The 24,754-nt window shown below is 37.7% G+C and overlaps 1 protein-coding gene across 3 annotated transcripts in view; it reads right to left on the reverse strand.

Annotated features, from left to right (window-relative positions):
* Positions 1–23,875, reverse strand: part of orc2 (origin recognition complex, subunit 2) — a 72,199-nt gene extending 48,324 nt beyond the window's left edge. For all 3 annotated transcript variants that reach the window (XM_061890087.1, XM_061890086.1, XM_061890085.1), the window contains exons 1-8: positions 23,726–23,875; positions 15,478–15,551; positions 14,341–14,499; positions 10,319–10,402; positions 7,742–7,819; positions 7,633–7,664; positions 7,499–7,556; positions 1,394–1,701 (exon numbers count right to left, since the gene is read on the reverse strand). In XM_061890087.1, the coding sequence (XP_061746071.1) occupies positions 1,394–1,701; positions 7,499–7,556; positions 7,633–7,664; positions 7,742–7,819; positions 10,319–10,402; positions 14,341–14,499; positions 15,478–15,547 (789 nt within the window). In that variant the 5' untranslated portion in view covers positions 15,548–15,551; positions 23,726–23,875. The remainder of the gene's footprint in view (positions 1–1,393; positions 1,702–7,498; positions 7,557–7,632; positions 7,665–7,741; positions 7,820–10,318; positions 10,403–14,340; positions 14,500–15,477; positions 15,552–23,725) is intronic.
* Between the last annotated feature and the right edge of the window lie 879 nt (positions 23,876–24,754).

Raw genomic sequence — 24,754 nt, forward strand, 5'->3', positions numbered from 1 at the left:
TATGAGAAACCTTGGAGAGGACCTCAAATGTGGGCAACCCCCCCCCTCTAGGGGACAGAAAGCAATGGATGTGGAGCGGGTCTAACATGATACTGTGAAAGTATCAGTAGAAGCATTTAAGTCTCACCTTAAAACTCATCTGTATACTCTAGCCTTTAAATAGACCTCCTTTTTAGACCAGTTGATCTGCCGCTTCTTTTCTTTCTCCTATGTCCCCCCCTCCCTTGTGGAGGGGGTCTGGTCCGATGACCATGGATGAAGTACTGGCTGTCCAGATTCGAGACCCAGGATGGACCGCTCGTCGGGACCCAGGATGGACCGCTCGCCTGTATCGGTTGGGGACATCTCTACGCTGCTGACCCGCCTCCGCTTGAGATGGTCTCCTGTGGACGGGACTCTCGCTGCTGTCTTGGATCCGCTTTGAACTGAACTCTCGTGGCTGTGTTGGAGCCACTATGGATTGAACTTTCACAGTATCATGTTAGACCCGCTCCACATCCATTGCTTTCGGTCCCCTAGAGGGGGGGGGGTTGCCCACATCTGAGGTCCTCTCCAAGGTTTCTCATAGTCAGCATTGTCACTGGCGCCCCACTGGATGTGAATTCTCCCTGCCCACTGGGTGTGAGTTTTCCTTGCCCTTTTGTGGGTTCTTCCGAGGATGTTGTAGTCGTAATGATTTGTGCAGTCCTTTGAGACATTTGTGATTGGGGGCTATAGAAAATAAACATTGATTGATTGATTGAAGTCCAATCCATAGTGGCTCCAACACAGCCACGAGAGTTCAGTTCAAAGCGGATCCAAGACAGCAGCGAGAGTCCCGTCCACAGGAAACCATCCCAAGCGGAGGCGGATCAGCAGCGTAGAGATGTCCCCAACCGATACACAGGCGAGCGGTCCATCCTGGGTCCCGACTCTGGACGAGCGGTTCATCCTGGGTCCCGACTCTGGACAGCCAGTACGTCATCCATGGCCACTGGATCGGACCGGACTCCCTCCACAAGGGAGGGGGGGACATAGGAGAAAAAAGAAAAGAAGCGGCAGATCAACTGGTCTAAAAAGGAGGTCTATTTAAAGGCTAGCTCAAAAAGGCAGAATTCTTCTGCGGCCCCATACCCATCGAGCCCCGTGGTTGGGGACCACTGCTCTTGATCATCCTGACCAATTTTCTCTCAGCAGCAGGTGATAGCCTGCGTTTTCTTCCTGATCGTGGCAGTGCCAAAACTGTGCCATTCATAAAAAAATGCTGAATGAATATTTTTTGTGACCAACAAGTATGCTCTCCAATCACTCTATCACAGAAAAATAAGAGTTGTAGAAATGATTGGAAACTCTTTACAATTGTATGTAAACTTTTCCCCAAGACTTTACCTACATGATGTTTTTATACACCCACCCGGTCTAATTTAGGTGTGTGTAGACGTTGAAGGGTGCGGTCTGACGTCACAACCTTTGAGCTGCCGTGGGCCTCAAAATACTCTTCGACCATGCTGGGCCGCTTGGCAGACTCGGGAGTGCTCTTGCTCTTTTTGGAGGGGGTCTTGTAAAGTGCTGCCGACAGACCTTTACCGGGTGTTCTTAGGGCCTTGTTTTCGTTGCCGTCTTTTTCTAATTTCTGCTCGTCTTCCACCAGGACTTCATCTTCCTCCTCACCGGAATCAGACGGAGAAAGATCGCTGTCGCTGTCCGATCTTAGGCTCGGCGCTGAAAGTGTACAACCAGTGTGTTATACTAGAGATCGACCGATTAGTGGCAGCGATACTTGGCATTTTGATGCTTATCGGTATCAGACTTTTATCATCATTGTCTGACTGAAAAGAACTTAATCGGCAGACAAAATATAAACACGGTATTTCTTATATAAAATACATATAATTAGTGAAGTAGTAATAACCACTAGTAATGTGCGGATAGATACAAAACATCGACACCGCCGATACCATGAATTGATTTATGTGGACCCGGACTTGGACAAGTTGAAAAACTTATTGGGGTGTTGCCATTTAGTGGTCAATTGTACGGAATATGTACTGTACTTTGCAATCTATGTCAGGGTTTGTTGACAAACCCCAAGATGCAGAGATGGAGGCAGGCATGGAGTGAGAAAACATGATTTAATTAAAGCTGCAAGCAGCGTTGGTCGGGTCCGCCTTTGGCTGCTCCGCTTTGGCTGCTGCCCCCGCGACTGAAGCCCTGGTCTTAGTCAGACCAACATAGAGGTCTTTGTTTCATGTCTCTACGACATTCCTAACAGAAGTTACAAGCAGTTTTGTCTGGAAAAAGGTGACGGCTTTTTACAAAACTTTTATTTTGAAGGGGTAATTGCCAACTTCCTGTTGATTTTAACTGAAAGATGCCTATTATCAAAATGTAGGTCTAAGTAAGACCTACATTGAGGTTTTTGTTTCATGTCTGTCCGACATTCCTACCAGAAGTTACAAGCAGTTTTATCTGTTTCCTCTTCCTAGGAGCAGTTTTTTCTGTGTTTTATTCAAAAATTGCAATAGAGCGCAATTTTGAGTTTTAAGGTTTGGTTTTTTCACTAGATCGCAATTTTTGCCAGTCCTGATGTGTGTGCCAAGTTTGGTGAGTTTTGAAGCATTTTAAGGGGTTCAAATATCAGTTCAAAGAGACCAAAATTGAATATTTTGCGAACATTTTGTTTTGAAGGGGTTTTTGCCAACTTCCTGTTGATTTTAGGTATAGGAGTTTCTAATGGGGAATTTAGGTCTTCCTAGAAGCAGTTTTTTCTGTGTTTTATTCAAAAAAATTTCTAGAGCGCAATTTTGAGTTTTATAATTTTTTTTTTTCGTTAGATCGCAATTTCTGCCAGTCCTGATGTGTCTGCCAAGTTTGGTGAGTTTTGAAACATTTTAAGGGGGTCAAATTACAGCTCAAAGAGGCAAAAATAGCATTTTTAGCGAAAATTTTGCTTTGAAAGGGTTTTGCAAAATTTCTGTTGATTTTAGGTATAGGAGTTTCTAATGGGGAATTTAGGTCTAGGTCAGTTCTACATAGAGGATTTTGTTTCATGTCTCTACGACATTCCTAACGGAAGTTACAAGCAATCCATTTTTTGTCTTTTCCTAGGGGGCGCTAGCGCGCAATTTTGATTTTTCTGGTTTGGCTGCCTAATATGTTGGGAAGAAATTCCTGACCGACGCCTGTATCAAATTTGGTGTGTTTTGAGGCATGGTCAGTGGGTCAAAATACAGCGCATAGGCGAGTATCCGTGCGGAAGAAAGAAAGAAAGAATAATAATAATAAAACGTTACAGAAACAATAGGGTCCTTGCCTATGGCAAATGTCTCCTGTGGAGTCCTTTGCCATAGGCAGGGCGGACCCTAATAAAAATACCAAGACAAAATCAAACAAAAGGGTACTAACACTAAGGGTCTTTAGCATAGAAGCTAGCAAGAAACAAAAGAGGGCCTAGCGTGGAAACTAGCGGGTAGCAAACAGGAAAACAGAAGTCGTTACTTGTAGAGTGAAAACAAAACAGAAGCAGGGAACGAAAGACAGTAAGTTACAAACAAACGAGTGTAGCTTACCGCCACGCTGCAATAAAACGACACGATAGCGACATGTGGCAACGACAATACAAATGACAATACAATGATCCAGCCACTGACACAAGACGAAGAGGGTACAAATGGGAGCGGGCTGATTGGCAACAGGTGTGACCAGGTGCCAATCAGCCACAGCTGAGGAGGAACACAGCACTCAGGGAACAAGACAGGAAGCTGACAAAATAAGAGCACTAGACAGGAACTAAAGGCAGGAGATACTAAACACAGAGGAAACAGACAAATGCAGAGGAAAACTAAAACATAGACAAACTGTAAAGGGAAAGCCTGACAATCTACCCATAAATGTTTCAATCAATCAATCAAAACCAGATCTTCATGCGCTAATATCGATTCCCAAATGAAAAAATCGATACGTTTGATAATTTAGTTCAGAGGTGTGCATACTTTTTACGACACGGGCTGCATACTGAAAAGTCAAATTAGGCGAGGGTCATTTTTATATATTTTTTTTAAATAAAAAAAAGGCTAAAACAGAAATTGTGTCAGCTTTGTATTATAGGTGACTAAGCATATTATTAATAATTATTAGTTAGAACATAGCAATTGTGTTCTTTTTGTCTTACATTTTTAGTGTTGTTTTTTCCCCAGGTTAAAATTGAATAAAAAACAATAGTTATTGTGTAACTGCATAACTTAGTGTGTCAAAAATTGTGCCTGTTTGAAAATATTAATGTTCAGTAATATATTTACCAGTGTTTATAATTGCTGTTGTAATGTTTAAAGTTAATTAATTTATAAGTTCGTTTTTTTTTTAATTAACTAAAAAAACATTATTCAGAAGTAGATTTTGAGGTATTATAATCTGAAATACACAACTTTATAAATATCTGCAGGCACATTTGCACAAAGTATCGGCATCTCCATGAGCTTCAAGAGGTAGTCACCTGAAATGGTTTTCCCTTCACAGGTGTGCTTGAAGCTCATCGAGAGAATGCCAAGAGTGTGCAAAGCAGTAACCAGAGTGGCTTTTTGGAAGAAACTAGAATATAAAACATGTTTTCAGTTATTTATCCTTTTTTTGTTAAGTACATAACTCCACATGTGTTCATTCATAGTTTTGATGCCTTCCCGGCGAGCAGACAAAAGCTATCTTTGATCTTACCAATCGAAAGGATTGTAAAACTCCACTGTGTAGGATGGGAAGCGACATGAAGGTGTCAGTTTCTTTGATCTTTTCTAATCCACAGGAAGATTTTGTCTTGACCCGAGATCTACAAAGCGGAGAGGAAGCAGGGCCTGGTTCCCCTCCAGGCATCTTTTCTTTGAACTGTTTTGTGGCCGAGGGCAACAGCTGTTTACGACCCCCCTTCCTTTAGAAACAGCTGTTGCAATGTAATCAGGGAAGTCTTTCGTGAGAGCGTGGTGGAAGACTGTACAAATAGTACAGCCCAGACGTTTCTCCTCAATTGAGCTAAATTGAATCCAGTCTCTGTTTAATTCCTTGCTTCTTTTCTGGTCAAAGGGGAACATTATCAGCAGACCTATGTAAGCGTCAATATATACCTTGATGTTGCAGAAAAAAAGACCATATATTTTTTTAACTGATTTCCGAACTCTAAATGGGTGAATTTTGGCGAACTAAACGCGTTTCTGTTTATTGCTCTCTCAGCGACGACGTCAGAACGAGACGTCACATCGGTCGTCAACGCCATATTTCCTTACCACATCGAGTCAAATCAGCTCTGTTGTTTTCCGTTTTTACGACTGTCCGCCGGTACCTCGGAGACATAATGCCTCGTCGGTGTGTTGTCGGAGGGTGAAACAACATGATCATGGACGGATTCAAGTTGATTTACGTAGAATGTGCATCGATTAGCACGGCATGCTAATCGATGCTAACATGCTATTTAGGCTAGCCTCATTTGTGGCTATATTTACATCCAGCCTTTCCCTCCATCCACATTTAATGCCAAACAAACACTTACCAATCGACGGATTTAAGTTGCTCGTTTCAAGAGATGCGAAAGTCCCTTGCTTGGTTTTTACCGGCGATGCTACGACATGTGTCTGGATATCCTGCGACACTCAAAGCAGATGCATTCCCAACGATAAAGTCAACGAAATCACAAAGGTGAGTGTTGTTGTTATTGACTTATTGATCCAGTGTCAATGCGAAAGTCCTGATCGGTTGGTCTGCACATTTTACCGGCGATGCTAACGCATGGCCGAATAGCGCCAATAGCTATTCGCTCAATAGCTTCAGTTTCTTCTTCAATTTCGGTTTTGCTATCTGCCTCCATACTCCAACCATCTGTTTCAATACATGCGTAATCTGTTGAATTGCTTAATCCGCTGAAATCCGAGTCTGAATCCGAGCTAATGTTGCTATATCTTGCTGTGCTATTCGCCATTGTTTGTATTGGAATCGCTATGTGACGTCACAGGAAAATGGACCATGGCATCGCAAATAGCGAAAATCAAGCACTTTAAAACTTTTGTTCAGGGATGTAAAATTTTGAAAAAAACTTCGAAAAATAAAATAAGCCACGGAACTGATTTTTATTGGTTTCAACCCTTCTGAAATTGTGATAATGTTCCCCTTTAATAGATGTCATCAGTATTTGAACCTGACAGTGTTAAACCCATAAACTGCAATACAATTGAGTGTATGGCGATTTCTTGTGATCTAGAGAAATCCCATATTTTTACAGATTTTCCCAAGAGATTTCCCATTTTTTGAAATGTAAATGTTGATGTTCCTCTTAGGCACACGTAATAAAGGTGTTTGTGAAATCCCCTCATGTTTTTCGGTGCTAAATGAACCACAATTTTAACGCCGCATAAAACATTGTCGCTACAGGTCCGAAGTTTCCTTAAAAATAATGTTAAAAACCAAAATTAAAGCCGTTTACTGTCATATATTATTCATGTCTATTCGGCCACCTTGACTAATAATAATCGGTATTGGTATCAGCCCTAAAAAAACTAAATTGGTCAATCTCTAGTGCAGGGGTAGGGAACCTATGGCTCTAGAGCCAGATGTGGCTCTTTTGAAGACTGCATCTGGCTCTCAGATAAATCTGAGCTGACATTGCTTAACGCGATAATTATGAATAATTTAGCTGGTAATCACAGTGCTAAAAATAACGTGCAAAATATGAAACATTCTCATGCATTTATATCCATCCATCCGTTTCCTACCGCACCTGTTCAAGAAGTCGCATTAATGGTAAGAAGTATTGTATGTCACGATGGGGGGGTTGCAGCTTGCTGCGGGGTCGTTCTCCCAGGAAGGCAGACGGACTACTCGGGACATGGCATTTAGGTAAAAACATGATTTATTTTTAACTAAAAAAATATACAAACAAAAATAGCTCACAGCGGAGGAACAACTTGGGCTAAGGAACAAAGCTAACGCATAAACAGACTAAGAACATAAATCAAACAAAACTTACTTGGCATGGCATGAGGCACGAAACTATGGCAAGGCATGAAACAAGTCAGCACAGGGCGACTGACTGGCAAAGACGAGCTTAAATGCTGCCTCTGATTAGTGCTCGGGAAGCAGGTGAGCGGGCATTTTGTCCACCAGAGACAGGTGGACAAAATGAGCAACTAAGGAAACCAGACAAGGCAGTGGAAAAAAAACAGGAACTTAAAGAGTCCAAAGGACAAACAGCACATGGCCAAACAAAAACATGATCAACAGACATGACATTTGATTTATTATTGGTTAGCTTCAGAATAACAATGTTATTAAAAAGAATAAGACACTTATTATACTCTAAAAATGTTGGTCTTACTTAAAAATGCACGCATTTAGTTGTATTCAGTGTTAAAAAATATGATATGGCTCTCACGGAAATACATTTTGAAATATTTGGCTTTCATGGCTCTCTCAGCCAAAAAGGTTCCCGACCCCTGCTCTAGTGGATACCACAAAAAAAAATAAAATAAAGTATTGCACTTACTTGTCATTCGCTTCCTGAGCCTGTGGGGAGTTGTGGACACAAACTGCACCTTTTTGCGCTGTCGGGGGGAAAAAAGCAAACGCTAAAATGGTGCCATTTACAGCTAATTAAGTGCATTGACAAAAAAGACTCACCCTCTGTGGTGTTCTGTTGTCGGTTTTCTGGTCTGCACAGAGAGACAAAGGGAATTTAGTTTCAATAACTACTTATTGGTAAAAAAAAAAAAGAAGACGCTGGACTTACTGCGGCCTGTCCGAGTGGGAGTGGAGGGAGTTTCACTGAAGCTCACACTTTTTCCTGGGGTCCGTGCCAGCTCGCTTGCTGTCAACGCAAAGTGTTTAATGTACTTAAAAAAAACCTGTCGGAATAATTGTATCTAAGTTATCACAAAACTTTTGTGTTTCCATGAGTCCCCGGCGAGAAGGACAAAAGCGGTCTTTGATCCTACCAAGGAGAAGGCTTGTAAAACTCCACTGTGTAGGATGGGAAGCGGCATGAAGGTGTCGGTTTATTTGATGTATTGTAATCCACAGGAAGATTTTGTCTTGACCCGAGAATCTACAAAGCGGAGAGGAAGCAGCACCTGACTCCCCCTCCAGGCACCTTCCAACGGTTTTGTGACCAAAGGCAGCGGCTGTTTACGACCCCCGTCCTTTAGAAACAGCTGTTGCCATGTGATCAGGGAAAGTCCAAATAAAAGGGGAGGCGTACAATCTTTCGTCAGAGCGTGTTGGGAGACTGTACAAGAGTACAGTCCAGACGTTTCTCCTCAATTGAGCTAAATTGGATTCTGTCTCTGTTTAATTCCTTGCTTCCTTGTCTGATTAATAGATGTCATCAGTGTTTGAACCTGACATCTACTGTCAGTACCTTAGATCGATATTTTTAACCTTCTCAAAACTCAGGAAACCATAATCAACTTTACCTTTTGTTTAGTCCAGGGGTGTCAAAGTCAAATACAGAGTGGGCCAAAATTTTAAACTGAACAAAGCCGCGGGCCAAGGTTGAACAAATTAACCTTTTAATAGGGACCCAAACAAGTTTTGCGTTGAATATTAAACAAGCAAGGCTTATAACTTTATAGTGACATGCAAAATCAAGTTTCAAATAATAATAATCATAAAAAATATCAGTGGCATATCAAAAAAATCTAAATAAAAATTGAATGCCTCCTTTCTATTTGCAAGCTTCTGAGGGAAACATCAAAATGAACCTTTTCCACCGGCTAATAATACATTGGAAAATAAAATAACAATAATGAATGAATCAAACATTCAAGCTTTGAAGTAGCAAGAGAAAGTGCATGCATAAAAACGTTAATTATTGCTCAGTTTGCTGGAAGTTGCTCAGTTTGCTACACTGATTCGCTTTAACACTGAATATGGAACATGCAACGCTTTTATAACTTAATAGTGCAAAATCAACTTTGAAAAAACAAATGAAAAAACATCAATGGTATATTAAATAAAATTCAAATAAAAAAATGAATGCCTCTTTTCTATTTGCAGCCCTCTGAGGTAAATATCAACATTAACTTTTTCCGCAGGTTAATAAATTTGAAAATAAAATAATGCGGTGGTAGCGGGGGGTGTATATTGTAGCGTCCCGGAAGAGTTAGTGCCGCAAGGGTTTCTGGGTATTTATTCTGTTGTGTTTAAGTTGTGTTACGGTGCGGATGTTCTGCCGAAATGTGTTTGTTATTTTTGTTTGGTGTGGGTTCACAGTGTGGCGCATATTTGTAACAGTGTTAAAGTTGTTTATACGGCCACCCTCAGTGTGACCTGTATGGCTGTTGACCAAGTATGGCTTGCATTCACTTGTGTGTGTGTGTGTGTGTGGAAGCCGCATATAGGAAAAGCGGACGTGATGGCAGGTTAAAATGTGCCTTTAAGGCTGGCCCCCAATATTGTTATCCGGGCGGGAATCGGGAGAAAGTCGGGAGAACGGTTGCCCCGGGAGTGGCACTGAACTTCGGGAGTCTCCCGGTAAAATCGGGAGGATTGGCAAGTATGAGTATTAGCGGTGAATGCTGTATAGTACCGGCGGGTCAGCTCTAATGTTAATTTGAAATTGCCTCAAGGGCCAAATGAAATTACACAGTGGGCCAAATTTGGCCCGCGGGCCAGAGTTTGTCACCCATGGTTTAGTCTATCTAATTTTACCTCACCTTCCTTTTCTTTGATGCACTGCCATCAGAAGAGTCGGATTCATGCTTGGTAGAGAGTGAAAGGAGGTGAAAAAGGTGACTAAAAAGAAACAAAAGTGACATTATTCTTTCTTAGTGTAGTGAGGCGTGACTACCTATTAATCCGCCGCGCACATGTAACCAGTTCTCTTTTTCTTTTTGCGTATTATTGATGGTGGGAGTCCGTATGAAACTTCGGGATTGAACTAAGCAAATATTTTGGTCAGGTTTAGACTCAGCAATGTTATGTAACCAAGGAGTGACGTGAGTTGACTTTTTGGTTAGGCAGTCAGTCAAAAGTCACGGCCAAACATTTTGGGGGTGACTAAAATATGCCTGTGTGAATGGCAAACAAGTCTGTATAATAAATGGGTTGTACTTGTATAGCGCTTTTCTACCTTCAAGGTAATAATAAACACACGACTTTATATTAATGCATCATTCATTCATATTGAGAACAAATTAACTCACAGTGAAAATGAGGAATGTGTCTGAATTTGTGTGAACTGAACTAAAAAGCATAAAGACTTACAAATAAAGACATTTATGCCGCGATAACAATAGTCGTGTGATGGAAAATTTACAGCCAAGTTGTGGTCCAAAAAAAAAAAAAAAAAAAGGAGGGATGGACTCACCAGTCTGGGCCATGCTGTGGCCTCGTTTGTTTTTCTGAAAGGTGAAAATGGAGGTTCCGGAAACTCTGGACATATCTTCTTCATCTTCAATAAGAAAAATATAGAGTCAGATATTCTCGCTGCTGTGTTGGATCCGCTTTGGACTGGACTCTCGTGACTGTGTGGATTGAACTTTCACAGTATCATATTAGACCCGCTCGACATCCATTGCTTTCCTCCTCTCCAAGGTTCTCATAGTCATCATTGTCACCGACGTCCCACTGGGTGTGAGTTTTCCTTGCCCTTATGTGGGCCTACCGAGGATGTCGTGGTGGTTTGTGCAGCCCTTTGAGACACTAGTGATTTAGGGCTATATAAGTAAACATTGATTGATTGATTGATGAAATTAGTAACATAGTGCCCCATAACTAGTCATTATTAAGTACTTATTAATGCCTTATTCGGCATGGCCTTATTATAACCCTAACCCTCTAACCTTGACCCTAACCCTAACCAAATAACTCTAAATTAGGTCTTTGTTAATTAGAATATGTTCCCCTAGTGTCCAAATAATTAAATTTGTCATGATCTGTGGTCTGGATTATGGCTTTGTTATTTGGCTGTTCCAACAGGACAATAGCTAGATGGTCGGGTCTTGGGCGCAATTGGGTGTTCCAACAGGACGATCGATCTTAATTCCATTAAGTTTCAGCTTTGCAACCATACTCCCCCCGGAACCCAAAGACTTTGGTCTCCCGGACGCTGCCTGGCGGGTCATGGGTATAACACCGCCGGATCGCTAGTAGGTAGGTAGTTGGTTAGTGTTGTGTCTGACTAGCCTTTCCTCCCAGGGAATTAAAGTCATTGGTCAATCCCAAATTCTTTCAGATGGCATATATTCAGAGTAAGAAGGACCATCAAGACATCCATCCATCCATTTTCTACCGCTTATACCATCAAGACAGAATAGGAATATTATCAAGTTTTACTAAACCTTCAGGAGACCAGCCCACATCAATACAGTCATCTCGGGATGGTCTAACATTCAAACATGAAGAGACAACTTCTTGAATACGCAAACAGCCCCTGCCCTCTCCAGGAAGGAATACGGCCTCGTTGTTCTAATCCAGATAAGATACAAGGGAGTACTCCAACTCCTACATGGCTAATCTTCAAAGGTAAAGCACACTGTTTACTTGCGGACATAAGATAAAAAAATAGAAAGAGTACACTAGCTGCTCTAAACATGACTATGAATAAAGAAATAACTCTTAAACATCTTTGCATTCTCCACAGTAGATAGATAGATAGATAGAGATAGATAGATAGATAGATAGATAGATAGATAGATAGATAGATAGATAGATAGATAGATAGATAGATAGATAGATAGGTGGATGGATAGAACTTTATTGATTCCTTCAGGAGAGTTCCCTCAGGAAATGTTAAATTCCAGCAGCAGTGTACAGAATTGAGATCAAATTTAAAAAGTAAAAATTAAATAATGGGGGTATAAATGGAAATAAAACAGAAAATATTACAACAAGAACAAAAATAAAAAGCAACAATAAGAATAACAATACAACAGTAAAAATAAGAATAAAACAAGAGAAACAAGGCAGTAGTGCACTGTTATTCCACTGTTTTTTGTTGCAGTTTATTTCAATATTGTTATTGTTTTGCGTCCCCTGTCAACCTAGTACCCCCCTCTCCCACCCAGAGAGGAGATGTACAGTCTGATGGCTTGTGGGATGTCTAATGACCCCAAACACACGTCAAAAGTGATAAAGGAATGGCTAAATCAGGCTAAAATGAAGGTTTTAGAATGGCCTTACCAAAGTCCTGGCTTAAACCAGTGGACAATGCTAAAGAAACAAGACCATGTCAGAAAACCAACAAATTTAGCTGAACTGCACCAATTTTGTCAAGGAGGAGTGGTCAAAAATTCAAGCAGAAGCTTGTGGATGGCTACCAAAAGCGGCTTATTTCAGTGAAACTGCATAACAGTGTGGTACGCCAGCTGCACTGAAGCAGACAAACAGGCGATTCAGAGGGTCATAAAGTCTGCACAAAAAAATCATCGGCTGTGTCCTGCACTCCCTGAAGGATTTACACAACTCCCGTTGCCTCAAAAATGCAAAAAAAAATCACCAAGGACAGCACACACCCTGGCTTCCACCTGTTCGACCTGCTACCATCAGACAGGCGCTACAGGTGCATCAGAGCCAGAACAAACAGGCTTCTTTCCCAGAGCTGTCACTATGTTGAACTCTAACTTATAATAATATTAATTCACCACTACACAATATCCTGCCCTAAAACCCTACTGTGCAATACTAACCTTCGAGTGCAATACGTCCGTCACTGATTGTTATTTATTACTTCGGTACTCTTGTTTTGTTCTGTGTATTGTACAGTATTTTGTATTTCTATAGTGTTTTGTATATTGTTCAGGATTGCTTATTACTCTTGTGTTATTTATTTTACCCCATATTTGTTCCCACTACCGCACCTTAAGTTGGAGTCTTTAACCTCGTTATATGCAAATATGACAATAAAGTCCATTCTATTCTATTCTAAACTTGCCAAGGGACATGTAAGCAAATACTAACATTGCTGCATGTATACTTTTGACCCAGCATATTTGCACAGATTTTCAGTAGAGCCATAATGAATTCATAAAAGAACCAAACTTCATGAATGTTTTTTGGGACTGTGGATTGATTGATTGATTGATTGATACTTTTATTAGTAGATTGCACAGTACAGTACATATTCCCTACAATTGACCACTAAATGGTAACACCCCAATAAGTTTTTCAACTTGTTTAAGTCGGGGTCCACGTTAATCAATTCATGGTAATGCATATATATCTTTAAGAGTTCTTTCTTTATTCATAGTCATGTTTAAAGCAGCTAATATTTTCCCATTGTGTATTATTTCTGCTAGTATCTTATGTGCGCAAGTAAACTCTGTGCTTTACCTTAAAGGGTTGGAATGTGGGAGTATAGCATACTCCGTTTTTAACTTAATAGTATTGTAGTGGAATTTCTTACCTTTATACCATATTTTGTGTCTGTTTTAGTCCAAAAAGAAAGTCTATGTAAAAGCCTCTGAATCACTGGAAGAGCATACGTAGGTGAAAGTTGAATTTGTGGTCGCTCTAACCATTCTACAAAATGTTTTGATTGTTTGTTATGACTAAGGGATGCAAGGTTGTTGCGGAGCAAGCAGTTGCAAAACAACGGGACCTTGACACATGAGGGAAACATATAAAAAGCCAGTAGAGCCATATTTGATATGATTTTGCTTGATTCTGGATCCACTGTATGTTTACATATTTTTTTAATTTTCCCAAAGGAACTCTCCTGAAGGAATCAATAAAGTACTATCTATCTATTGATTCAATCCAACTTTGTACTATCTGATTGTGAGTAATGAAAACTGTTGTAACAAACTATTTGTCCTGTTTAAGATTCTGACTTTTTGACTACATAAAATTGGCTACCATGAGCGGGATGAGGCCCCACCGGTCCCGGGTTAAATCCCCGACATTTCCACCTCAGTATTATAACAAAGAGGCTGTATTCCTTTCTGAGCAGGGTGGGAGCTGTTTTCGTCTCTTCCTGTTTGATTTTCAGACCGCTTTTGGATGCTGGTACTGCTGCATTTGTAAGGATTGGTCTCCTAAAGGTTTAGTAAAACTTGATAAAATTCCTATTCTGTCTTGATGGTCCTTCTTACTCAGCATATATGTCATCTGAAAGAATTTGGGATTGACCAGAGAGGAAGACTGGTCAGACTCAACATGACCAACAAGTATGTGCTCCAATCACTCTATCACAAAAAAATAAAAGAGTTGTAGAAATGATTGGAAACTCAAGACAGCCATGACATTATGTTCCTTACACATTTAAATGCTGTGAAAGTTGTACAAATGATAAAGAGATGGTCATTTTTGCAGCAATACTATCGAATTGGTTAAACAAACCCCCAACTTAATAGGAAACAGTCGTTGTTTTGCCGGTTTGATCACATTTACCTTCTGCATTGTCTGCACAAATAGCTTGGACATAGTTCTGCTCATCAAGGACGCCGTTGTCATCCCCTTCCTTCCCGTACGGGTCTTCTATAGTTGGTCTTCCTGCTTGGTTCTTGAACGTGACCATCTTCTGGAAAGCCCCAGAACAGCTGTGCACCTCTTTAAAGCAAAGATTTACACATCATTTACACGGTCAATCGACTGCAATACATTTTTATATTCAAAATTAGGGATGCACCGAAATGAAAATTTGTGGCCGAAGCCGAATAATGAATGCAGTTTTTCACAATTTTTTTTATATTGCATAAATAGCCCAGAATAAATATTTAGACATGTTTTTCAAATAAAATAATTTTTTTTATTGAATACTGACATTTTTTTTAAATATTCCAGTAGCCTTTTCTTTTCAAAAAAAGCACAAAGTTTTTCATTTATATTAGGCCTTCAAACAAAACATGCATTCCAAAAAAATAAAGTGCATTAAAGTGGATAAACCCACAACAAATGAATTATTGTCCTTTTGGCAAAAGTCTGCTTAGCCACAGTAGATATGCTAATAATGTAAACAGAGGACTCAAGTAAATCTCAATAAGTGTGTGCTTGTAACCTCATACACTTATACAGGTACACAACATATCCCAATGTAGTGAAGTGAAGTGAATTATATTTATATAGCGCTTTTCTCTAGTGACTCAAAGCGCTTTACATAGTGAAACCCAATATCTAAGTTACATTTAAACCAGTGTGGGTGGCACTGGAAGCACGTGGGTAAAGTGTCTTGCCCAAGGACACAATGGCAGTGACTAGGATGGCGGAAGCGGGAATCGAACCTGCAACCCTCAAGTTGCTGGCAGGGCCACTCTACCAACCGAGCTATACCGCCCCACATGTAACCTCATACACTTATACAGGTACACAACATATCCCAATGTAACCTCATACACTTATACAGGTACACAACATATCCCAACGTCACCGCGTCAAAAACTTGCGTCACACGCCACTATTCGGCCTTGTTTTTAACTCATTCCACCGAAGACCGAATGTGGCTTTTTTTCCTCATATTCGGCCGAATATATTCGGTTACCGATTAATCGGTGCATCCCTATTCAAAATGTATATTTTTAGTAGACATACCCTCCTGTTTGTCCACGATATGCTCCACAACCTCTGCATCCCCGATGAACTTCACCTCCAACACACTCATGACTCTATGGAAAGAAGTTGAACAGTGTTACAGAAATGGGACTTTCGCGAACGAGTCAAGTCAAGTCAGTACTCTGGAATACCCTCCCGGTAACAGTTGGAGATGCCACCTCAGTAGAAGCGTTTAAGTCTAACCTTAAAACTCATTTGTATACTCTAGCCTTTAAATAGACTCCCTTTTTAGACCAGTTGATCTGCCGTTTCTTTTCTTTTTCTTCTATGTCCCACTCTCCCTTGTGGAGGGGGTCCGGTCCGATCCGGTGGCCATGTACTGCTTGCCTGAGTATCGGCTGGGGACATCTCTGCGCTGCTGATCCGCCTCCGCTTGGGATGGTTTCCTGCTGGCTCCGCTATGAACGGGACTCTCGCTGCTGTGTTGGATCCGCTTTGGACTGGACTCTCGCGACTGTGTTGGATCCATTGTGGATTGAAATTTCACAGTATCATGTTAGACCCGCTCGACATCCATTGCTTTCCTCCTCTCCAAGGTTCTCATAGTCATCATTGTCACCGACGTCCCACTGGGTGTGAGTTTTCCTTGCCCTTATGTGGGCCTACCGAGGATGTCGTGGTGGTTTGTGCAGCCCTTTGAGACACTAGTGATTTAGGGCTATATAAGTAAACATTGATTGAAGTCTTCTGAGCGAACAATGAGAACCGATTCGCAGTTGTGAGCCGTTTTTGTGAACGTGCAAATCCAGCTTCAGCAATTGCCTAAAACATTTAAGTCAATTAAACTAAAATTGGAAATAGTGGAATATGGCACCACCTTGTGGAATGTTTGCAACAAAAACAACAAAATTATAGCCAATATTTCAGAATAAAAATGGTAAATGGGTTGTACTTGTACAGCGCTTTTTTTTTTACTCCTTTTTAAGGAACCCAAAGCGCTTTGACAGTATTTCCACATTCGCCCATTCACACACACATTCACATACTGATGGAGGGAGCTGCCATGCAAGGCGCTAACCAGCACCCATCAGGAGCAAGGGTGAAGTGTCTTGCCCAAGGACACAACGGACGTGACTAGGATGGTAGAAGGTGGGGTTTGAACCAATAACCCTCAGATTGCTGGCACAGCCACTCTACCAGCTTCGCCATGCCGCCCCCTTATTATCCTTAAACAATACATCTATTAGTAATGAATTACTTTATTAAAAACAATGTACTAGGGTTGTACGGTATATCAGTATTAGTATAGTACCAGTACTATATCTCCTTAGAAAAGTACCAATCCGTGCTATGATTACGTTGATATTTTAGATGTTCATCACAATATATTCTTTCATTTTTTTTTTAATGTATATTATAAACTCAGAAAATATGTCCTTGAACAAATGAGTACTTTGAATATGACCATTGTATGATCCTGGAACTACTTGGTATCGGACTGATACCTAAATGTGTGGTATTATCCGAAACTAATGTAGAGCAGGGGTGCCCACACTTTTTCTGCAGGCGAGCTACTTTTCAATTGACCAACTCGAGGGGATCTACCTCATTTATATATATCATTTATATTTATTTATTTATGAAAGAGACATTTTTGTAAACAAGTTAAATGTGTTTAATGATAATACAAGCATGTGTAACACATATAGATGTCTTTCTTTCACAAAGACAAGAATATAAGTTGGTGTATTACCTGATTCTGATGACTTGCATTGATTGGAATCAGACAGTAATGATGATAACGCCCACATTTTCAAATGGAGGAGAAAAAAAGTGGTCCTTTCTGTACAATACCACATGAAAGTGGTTGGTTTTTGGCATCTAATTCATCCAGCTTCCATACACTTTACAAGAAAAACATTGGCGGCAAATTCCGTAGCTTGCTTGATTGACATTCACGGCACCCGAGGGTCTTGTGAGATGACGCTGGCTGCTGCCACTTCATTATTATGAAAAAATGACAGAGAGGAAGGCCAGAAACACTTTTTACTTCAACAGACTTTCGCCCCGTCCCTTCCGTCAAAACTCTGCACATTTCCTATCTTCACAATAAAAGCCCTGCTTCATGCTGCCTGCGCTAACAAAATAAGAGTCTCGGAAAGCTGGCGTGCACAAGTGATGTGCACGCCAGCTTTCTGAGGGATCGCTTGTGCACGCCAGTTTTCCGAGACTCTTATTTTGTTAGCGCAGGCAGCATGAAGCAGGGCTTTTATTGTGAAGATAGGAAATGTGCAGTCGGCCTTTAGAGTTTTGACGGAAGGGACGGCGCGAGAGTCTGTTGAAATAAAAAGTGTTTCTGGCCTTCCTCTCGGTCATATTTTCATAATAATGATCTTGCAGCAGCCAGCGTCATCTCACAAGACCCTCCGGTACCGTGAATGCCATTTAAGTGACGTCTTGGTGAAGATTGATGATCACTCATTTTTAGCTCTATTTTTTTTAAAAGCCTGGCTGGAGATGGACTGACACACCCCCCGCGGTCGACTGGTAGCTCGCGATCAACGTAATGGGCACCCCTGCTCTAGAGTATCAAACAACAGGAGAATAAATGAATATTACATTTTAACGGAAGTGGAGCTAGAAAAAAATAAGAGAGAAAGTAAGCAGATATTAACAGTAAATAAGTAGATTAATAATTAATTTTCTATATCTTGTCCATAATAATTTTGACAAAATAATAGAACTGCATACGTCAACAGCTAAATTAGGAACCTTTGTTTGCTTGATTACTAATAAAAGACAAGTTGTCTTGTATGTTCACTATTTTATTTAAAGACAAACTTACAAAACGAAACATATGTTTAATGTACCCTTAAGATTTTTTTGTTAAAATAAAGCCAATAATCAAATTAGTTTGTGATACCGAAAAGTATCAAAATAACTTTAGTACCGGTACAATATTATAATGTGCTATATTTTCAAAAGATTATGCAATATGAACACAAGTGTAAGAATACATTAATTCCAACCAATAGTGTAATATTTGTGTACATTTGTGTACTAACAGAGCCATAATTCCCACCTCTAGTTATTTTATTATTTTTTTAATCATTATTATTGAGACAAAGATAATTTATGTATTTAATAGTTGTTTACTTACTATGGTAATTTTTTAGTTTATTATTTATTGGTTCACTGTTATGTTACAGAGAACAACAAAATAGGATTACTGTATTTCAGAATAGAGTAATTCCCACCAATAGTGTAATATTTTTGTACATTTAAATTACACAAATAGAGCCATAAACCCATTCTTTAGTTTTATATATATATATATATATATATATATATAGATAGATATATATATAGATATATATACATCTATATATATATCTATTTATATATATATAGATATATATCTATATCTATATATATATCTATATATATATATATATATATATATATATATAGATATATATATATATATCTATATATATAGATATATATATATCTCTATATATATATATATCTCTATATATATATATATATATATATATATATATATATATGGGAAAAATCACAAGACTACTTTATCTCTACAGAACTGTTTCATGAGGGGTTCCCTCAATAGTCAGGAGATTTCTAATTAAGACATATATATATGTATGTATATATATATATTTTTTTATTTTTTTATTGAGACAAAGATCATTTATGTATTTAACGTTTGTTTACTTACTATGGTATATTATTTGTCTATTTTTTTGTTTACTGTTATGTTAGAGAACAACAAAATAGGATTACTGTATTTCAGAATAGAGTAATTCCCACCAATAGTGTAATATTTTTGTACATTTAAATTACACAAATAGAGCCATAAACCCATCCTTCAGTTTTATATATATATATCTATATCTATATATATAGATATATATATGGGAAAAATCACAAGACTACTTTATCTCTACAGAACTGTTTCATGAGGGGTTCCCTCAATCGTCAGGAGATTTCTAATTAAGACACATATATATGTATGTATATATATATATTTATTTTTTTTTTTATTGAGACAAATATCATTTATGTATTTAACATTTGTTTACTTAGTATGGTATATTATTTGTCTATTTATTTGTTCACTGTTATGTTAGAGAACAACAAAATAGGATTACTGTATTTCAGAAGAGTAATTCCCACCAATAGTGTACGTAATATTTGTGTACATTTAAATTACACTAATAGAGCTATAAATCCCACTTATATATGTATTTTTTTTTCTATTGAGACAAAGATAATTTGTGTATTTATCATTTGTTTACTTACTATGGTATATTGTTTGTTTATTATTTATTGGTTCACTGTTATGTTACAGAGAACAACAAAATAGGATTACTGTATTTCAGAATAGAGTAATTCCCACCAATAGTGTAATATTTGTGTACATTTAAATTACACAAATAGAGCCATAAACCCATCCTTTAGTTATATATATATATATATATATATATATATATATATATGGGAAAAATCACAAGACTACTTCATCTCTACAGAACTGTTTCATAAGGGGTTCCCTCAATCGTCAGGAGATTTCTAATTAAGACACATATATATGTATGTATATATGTATATTTTTATTTTTTATTTTCTTAATGAGACAAAGATCATTTATGTATTTAACATTTGTTTACTTACTATGGTATATTATTTGTCTATTTATTTGTTCACTGTTATGTTAGAGAACAACAAAATAGGATCACTGTATTTCAGAATAGAGTAATTCACACCAATAGTGTAATATTTGTGTACATTTAAATTACACAAATAGAGCTATAAATCCCACCATATATATATATTTTTATTTTTTATTTTTTTTATTTTTCTATTGAAACAAAGATAATTTATGTATTTAACATTTGTTTATTTAATATGGTATATCATTTGTTTAGTATTTATTTGTTCAATGTTATGTTACAGAGAACAAAAAAATAGGGTAAACTTGCTTTAGTATGAAAAGGGGTAGGATTAAAATAAACTCAGCTTCTTCCTACTCCTTTTCGGACGTGCTGGAATGAAACAACTGGAAATTATAGCCAATATTTCAGAATAGAGTAATTCCCATCATTGGTGTAATATTTGTGGACATTTAAATTACACTAACAGAGCCATAAATTCCACCTTCAGTTATATTTTTTAATTATTTTATTTTTTTATTGAGACAAAGATAATTTATGTATTTAACATTTGTTTACTTACTATGCTATATTATGTATTTATTATTTATTTGTTCACTGCAGAGAACAACACAATAGGATATACCTGTGAGTGTGAATGTTGTCTTTCTATCTGTGTGAGCCCTGTGATGAGGTGGCGACTTGTCCAGGGTGTACCCTGCCTTCCACCCGATTGTAGCTGAGATACAGGGAATACGCGGTAGAAAACGGGTGGATGGATGCTATGGTATGAAAAGGTGTAGGACTAAATAAACTCAGCTTCTTCCTATTCCTTTTCGGACGTGCTGTAAAAGAAACAACTGGAAATATGTGATGAAGTACATCGTATTGTATGCGTCTTCGGAATAAACTGAAACTGAAAAATAATAGTGTTATCACGTAAATCAGGGGTGTCCAAACTTTTTCCACAGAGGGCCGCACACGGAAAAATTAAACCATGCGGGGGCCGTTTTGATATTTTTCATTTTCAAACTATAACAAAATATATGGATTTTTTTTTTATTCTTAAGGCTCCTGGGGAGTATAGAGGGTCTCAGTCATTAAAATGTTAAAAATAAGTCAAATTATTATTATTTTTTATTTATTTAATGCTTACAGTAAATCTCTATACCAACTTCTGTCAAAGACAACTTTATTTTTTATAGTAAAACTGAAATATGCAGTATTTAGAAGGATAGATAGATAGTACTTTGATTCCTTCAGGAGAGTTCCTTTATTTAGCAATAAAAGCCCTCAAAGATCAATAATGCAGGACACCATTGATTTTAATTGTGAAGTGAAGTGAATTATATTTATATAGCGCTTTTCTCTAGTGACTCAAAGCGCTTTTACATAGTGAAAGCCCAATATCTAATATTTAAAGCAGTGTGGGTGGCACTGGGAGCAGGTGGGTCAAGTATCTTGCCCAAGGACACAACGGCAGAGACTCGGATGGCAGAAGCGGGGAATCAAACCTGGAACTCTCAAGTTGCTGGCAAATTATTTCATATTTTTGAGTAATCACAGTGGAAAATTAAATAAAATCCTACTAAATATATTTGAGATCCGAAAGCTTCCCCACTCATAAGGTGATGCGTTTTTATTAGTTTTGTTTTTACTTTTAACACTTAAATTTCAAGATCAACTTCCGATATATCCGTCGATTTTAAGTTTGAACTATTATTTTGTTTGTTTTATGCTCTGTTGTCAAAACTTTGATGTTTTTATATGGCAACTACACAACATATGCAATATTTTTTCCACATAAAACATTTTAAAGGGATCATTTTTAAGTAGTAATTCATTATAACATATATTTTTTGTACTATTTTTTTCAAGCAATGGAAAAAAAAAGAAAATAAAGACAAAAGGAACAAAAAAAACTGCCTGCATGGCAGCTTTGTGTCAATATTGCCACTTTTTCCTCATTAGATTTCACCTCATTCCACTTTTTTAAAATGTTTTTTTTAATTTTAGCAATAAAGTGATGCGTTTTTATTAGTTTTGTTTTTACTTTAAACACTTAAATTTCAAGATCAACTTCCGATATATCCGTCGATTTTAAGTTTGAACTATTATTTTGTTTGTTTTATGCTCTGTTGTCAAAACTTTGATGTTTTTATATGGCAACCACACAACATATGCAATATTTTGCCCGCATGAAACATTTTAAAAGTGATCATTTTTAAGTAATAATTCATTATAACATAGATTTTTAGTCCTTTTTTTTAAGCAATGGAAAAAAAAAAAGAAAATAAAGACAAAAGGAACAAAACAAACTGCCTGCATGGCAGCTTTGTGTCAATATTGAGACTTTTTCCTTATTACATTTCACCTCATTCCACTTTTTTAAATCTTTTTTTTAATTTTAGCAATATAGTGATGCGTTTTTATTAGTTTTGTTTTTACTTTTAACACTTAAATTTCAAGATCAACTTCCGATATATCCGTCGATTTTAAGTTTGAACTATTATTTTGTTTGTTTTATGCTCTGTTGTCAAAACTTTGATGTTTTTATATGGCAACCACACAACATATGCAATATTTTTTCCACATAAAACATTTTAAAGGGATCATTTTTAAGTAGTAATTCATTATAACATATATTTTTTGTACTATTTTTTTTTCAAGCAATGAAAAAAAAAGAAAATAAAGACAAAAGGAACAAAAAAACTGCCTGTATGGCAGCTTTGTGTCAATATTGAGGCTTTTTCTCATTAGATTTCACCTCATTCCACTTTTTTAAAATGTTTTTTTCAATTTTAGCAATAAAGTGATGCGTTTTTATTAGTTTTGTTTTTACTTTTAACACTTAAATTTCAAGATCAACTTCCGATATATCCGTCGATTTTAAGTTTGAACTATTATATTGTTTGTTTTATGCTCTGTTGTCAAAACTTTGATGTTTTTATATGGCAACCACACAACATATGCAATATTTTTTCCACATAAAACATTTTAAAGGGATCATTTTTAAGTAGTAATTCATTATAACATATATTTTTTGTACTATTTTTTTCAAGCAATGGAAAAAAAAAGAAAATAAAGACAAAAGGAACAAAAAAAACTGCCTGTATGGCAGCTTTGTGTCAATATTGCCACTTTTTCTCATTAGATTTCACCTCATTCCACTTTTTTTAAATGTTTTTATTTTATTTTAGCAATACTATCAATTTTGAAATTTTTGCAGAATGTGTGGCGGGCCGCACTTTGGACACCCCTGGTCGTAAATGCTCTTGCAGGGGGGAACATTTAGACAGTGACACAGTACCGGAAGTAGGGGAACGTTTAGACAGTGACACATTACCGGAAGTAAGCTGGCTAGTGCAAGTCGGCTAATGTAATAACTTTAGCTGAAATGTGTAATAAAGTTCAAGTGAGCATTTATACAACTCTAACCGGCAACTCTTTATGGTTGAGAACATACTTGACTAGACGAGTGAAACAAACAATAATACGAGTAGTATAGATATTTACACTGAGTATGCTAGCAGTCAACCCGCTCAAACACTGGACGGACAAGACTGAGCAACATTTTGAAAAAACATAGAAACACGACAGAAAAGTCAACCTACCAGCGAAGGGATCAACAAAAGCCGCAAAAATGTCAACAAATCTCTGCGAAAACGTTAACTGTGCGGGGTAGCAACTTCCCGCGCCATCAAAAACGAAGTTTAAATCACGTGACAAGTCAACGTTCACGCCGTGGCCAATGAGAACCTTGCATATAGGTAAAACAACATTTCCCAGCATGCAATTCGGCGGGGATGTGACGCCGCATTCAAGGCTTGTGGGAAATCGTACATTATATGTGATTATGTGTGTATATGTAAGTATGTATATGTATATATATATATATATAAATTGTATATATGTGTGTGTACACATGTGTATATGTAAGTGTGTGTGAATTTAAAAGTATTATATATAGATAATATATAGCATCTACGCAGCAACCACTGAATTGAATTATATTATATATATTATTGTATTATATATTGTATATATATATATATATATTGTATATGTATAGGGGTGGGACCTAATAAGTCTACTTCTTCCCACTCCCTTTTGAGCCAATCTTGACATCTACAAAAGATTAGTCACATGTAATGTTTTCAATGTAGGTGTAAAAATAATCCATCCATCCATCCATTTTCTACCGCTTATTACCTTTTGGGGTCGCGGGGGGCGCTGGCGCCTATCTCAGCAACAATCGGGCGGAAGGCGGGGTACATAATGTATATATATATATATTTCTTTTGTATTTTATGTCATTCTTTTGTTTTGTTTGCATGGCTCAAAATAAACCATTCATTCATTCATAGGTCAGTGTTTTTCAACCACTGTGCCGCGGCACACTACTATGCCGTGAGATACGATCTGATGTGCCGTGGGAGATGATCTAATTTCACCTATTTGGGGTAAAAAATGTTTGTTTTGCAAACCAGTAATTGTAGTCTGCAAATGATGTGTAGTTGTTGATTGTCGCTGCGGTCTAAAATAACCGTGTAATACTCTCCCATATCAGTAGGTGGCAGTGTGCAGGTAAAAAAAGGTATTTAATGCTTAAACAAAAAAAATAAACAAAAGGTGAGTGCCCC

The sequence above is a fragment of the Nerophis ophidion genome, linkage group LG28 (genome assembly GCF_033978795.1).
Source record: "Nerophis ophidion isolate RoL-2023_Sa linkage group LG28, RoL_Noph_v1.0, whole genome shotgun sequence".
Classification (NCBI taxonomy): Eukaryota; Metazoa; Chordata; class Actinopteri; order Syngnathiformes; family Syngnathidae; genus Nerophis; species Nerophis ophidion.